The 2,500-nt window shown below is 31.2% G+C and overlaps 1 protein-coding gene across 1 annotated transcript in view; it reads left to right on the top strand.

The window, feature by feature from the left end:
* Window positions 1-932: 932 nt before the first annotated feature.
* Window positions 933-2,500, top strand: part of LOC119568550 (zinc finger protein 14-like) — a 2,882-nt gene continuing 1,314 nt past the window's right edge. The window contains exons 1-4 of the mRNA XM_037917091.1: window positions 933-1,072; window positions 1,393-1,530; window positions 1,684-1,818; window positions 2,334-2,500. The exon at window positions 2,334-2,500 is cut by the window's right edge and continues 30 nt beyond it. Of these exons, the coding sequence (XP_037773019.1) occupies window positions 933-1,072; window positions 1,393-1,530; window positions 1,684-1,818; window positions 2,334-2,500 (580 nt within the window). The remainder of the gene's footprint in view (window positions 1,073-1,392; window positions 1,531-1,683; window positions 1,819-2,333) is intronic.

Genomic DNA, 2,500 nt, shown 5'->3' on the forward strand with positions numbered 1-2,500 from the left:
TATATATATATATTATATATATATTATATATATATATATATAAATAAAATATATATATAGTAATATATATATAAAATATATATTTATATATACTATATTATATATAATATTAAAATATATATAAAATATTATATATATATGTATATATATATATATATGTAAAATTTTTATATCTATGTAAGAAAATATGTTTAATCTGCATATATAAAATGTATATATAAGACACACACACACACACACACCACACAAGCACACACACACCACACACCCATATATAAAATATATATATATATATATATATATATATATATATATATATATATATATATATATATTTTATTATATTCATTTATCATTGAATATATACATATATGCTTCTATATATGAATATTTATGTATGTTAGTTATTATATTCATTTATTTAAACATTTATGTATAGTTGTATATATGCATACATATACATACATATATATATATATATATTATATATATAAAATTTTATATATATAAAATATATATATATATATGTATATATATTTGTATTTCTGTATAAAATGTTTATATGTGTATAGTTATTATCTGTTTTTAAGATTTTACTTTTTAGCATGTTGTTAAAGCAGTCTGTTATTTTGGTTCTATTTTCCGTTCACAGGGTGATGATGAGTTTCCTCGTGACGGCATGCCTTCGTCCCCACTCACGGGCAAGGAAATATTCGGCACGGGAGCAGCGTCAAAGAAGAGCTCAGCGAAGATGTCACCGAAGATACATGCCTGGAAAAAAAGGAGGAACACTTGTTATGGAGATAAACCGAGAAAGAAGTGTGAAAAACCGTGAATGTAATACGTGAAAATCTTTTCCTTCATAATCCTCTTGATCTGAGACATAAATCAATGTAAAGGACTTATGTAACTTGGTTCGGGTTTTTAATGACATGTCAAAAGTACCATTTAGGGCTAAGGACTGTGGGAAGACGTGTTCATCAGATGGGGTTTTCAATGATGTACGAGGGAAGACTGAAGGAGGATACACAACTAAAATTGTAATCCAAAAGGGAAATGTTTTGCATGTCAGGTGTGTTTCAAGGAATTGTCTAAAGAGAGTCACTCAGGATTCACATGAGAGTCCACACAAAGGAGAAGCCATACAACTTTGATATTTGCAATTAGACTTTCCATAAAAAAGTGATCTAGAAAAGCATGTTGTCGTGCATACATAGGGGAAGCCATACACTTGGGTTTTTGCAAAAAGGCCCTTTTCCAATATGTTTTCTAGTTTTTTAAATCATATGATAATGCTTTACAGAAGAGAAATCATACAGCTAAAACTATGCAACAAGGCCATCTCACGGGAAACATAATCTGGTGAAAAACATGAAAGCGCATACAAAGAAGAAATCATAAACCTGTGACACTTGCAGTAAGGGGACATTTTCGAGAGAAGTTATGTTGTAAAGCACAAAAGGTACATACAAAAGAGAAGCCATACAACTGCGAGATTTGTAACAAAGCATTCACATGGAAGCGTAGTCGGTAAGGCACATCAAAAACACACACTAATAAGCCATACCGTTGTGAAATTTGTAAAAAACACTTCTAAAGGAAATCTAATGTTGCAATTATATGAGAGTACATACAAAGGAGAACCATACGAATGTGAGATTTGTAAAAAAGGTTTTTCAAAAGAAAACATGTTCTAGAAAGTCATATGACAGTACATACAATAGAGAAACCATACAGCTGTGAGATTTGCAAAAAAGGCTTCTCATATAAATGTAGTCAAAAGATTCATATGAGAATGCTAGAAGGAGACATACAGCTGTGAAATTTTGCAATAAGGACTTCTATGTGAAAAGTCATGTAGTAAGGCATATGAGAGTGCATACAAAAGAGAAACCATACAACTGTGAGATTTGCAATAAGGCCTTCTCATTAAAAAGTCATCTAGTAGACACATAAGAGTTCATACACAGGAGATTTGCAATAAAAACTTCTCAGATAAATCGGGCCAAATAAAACATAGGGGAGTACATATGAAGGAAAAGCCATACAGCTGTGAGTTTTGCAATAAGGGTTTTCTCACAGGAATCTAGTCTAGTGAGACATATAAGAGTACATACCAAAGGAGAAGCCAGATTTGTAATAAGGCCTTTGTTTTGAAATGGTTTAGTAAAGCACATGAGAGTACATAAAAAGGGTAAGCCATAAGCCAGATGCATTTTAGATATTAAAAGTTATTTTTTTCTGATTTGTGCTGTATATGTTATTCTTAATATGTAGATTTGTCAAGTTTGATCAATTTTTTACACGATATGACTTGTGTTTAGTCTCCAAAGACTTTTCATCCACATGCACTGCTGTCACCGACTAGGGATGATTAGAGAGATGGCCCCCGATTGTCCACAATGTTCAAAGAAGATGCTCCTCCCCCTCATCAATAAAGTCACAGATGTGGAAGTCGTTGGCCGATTTATACATGAGTGTTATCACTTCTTGCAGGATT

The sequence above is a fragment of the Penaeus monodon genome, chromosome 44 (assembly GCF_015228065.2).
Source record: "Penaeus monodon isolate SGIC_2016 chromosome 44, NSTDA_Pmon_1, whole genome shotgun sequence".
Lineage (NCBI taxonomy): Eukaryota > Metazoa > Arthropoda > Malacostraca > Decapoda > Penaeidae > Penaeus > Penaeus monodon.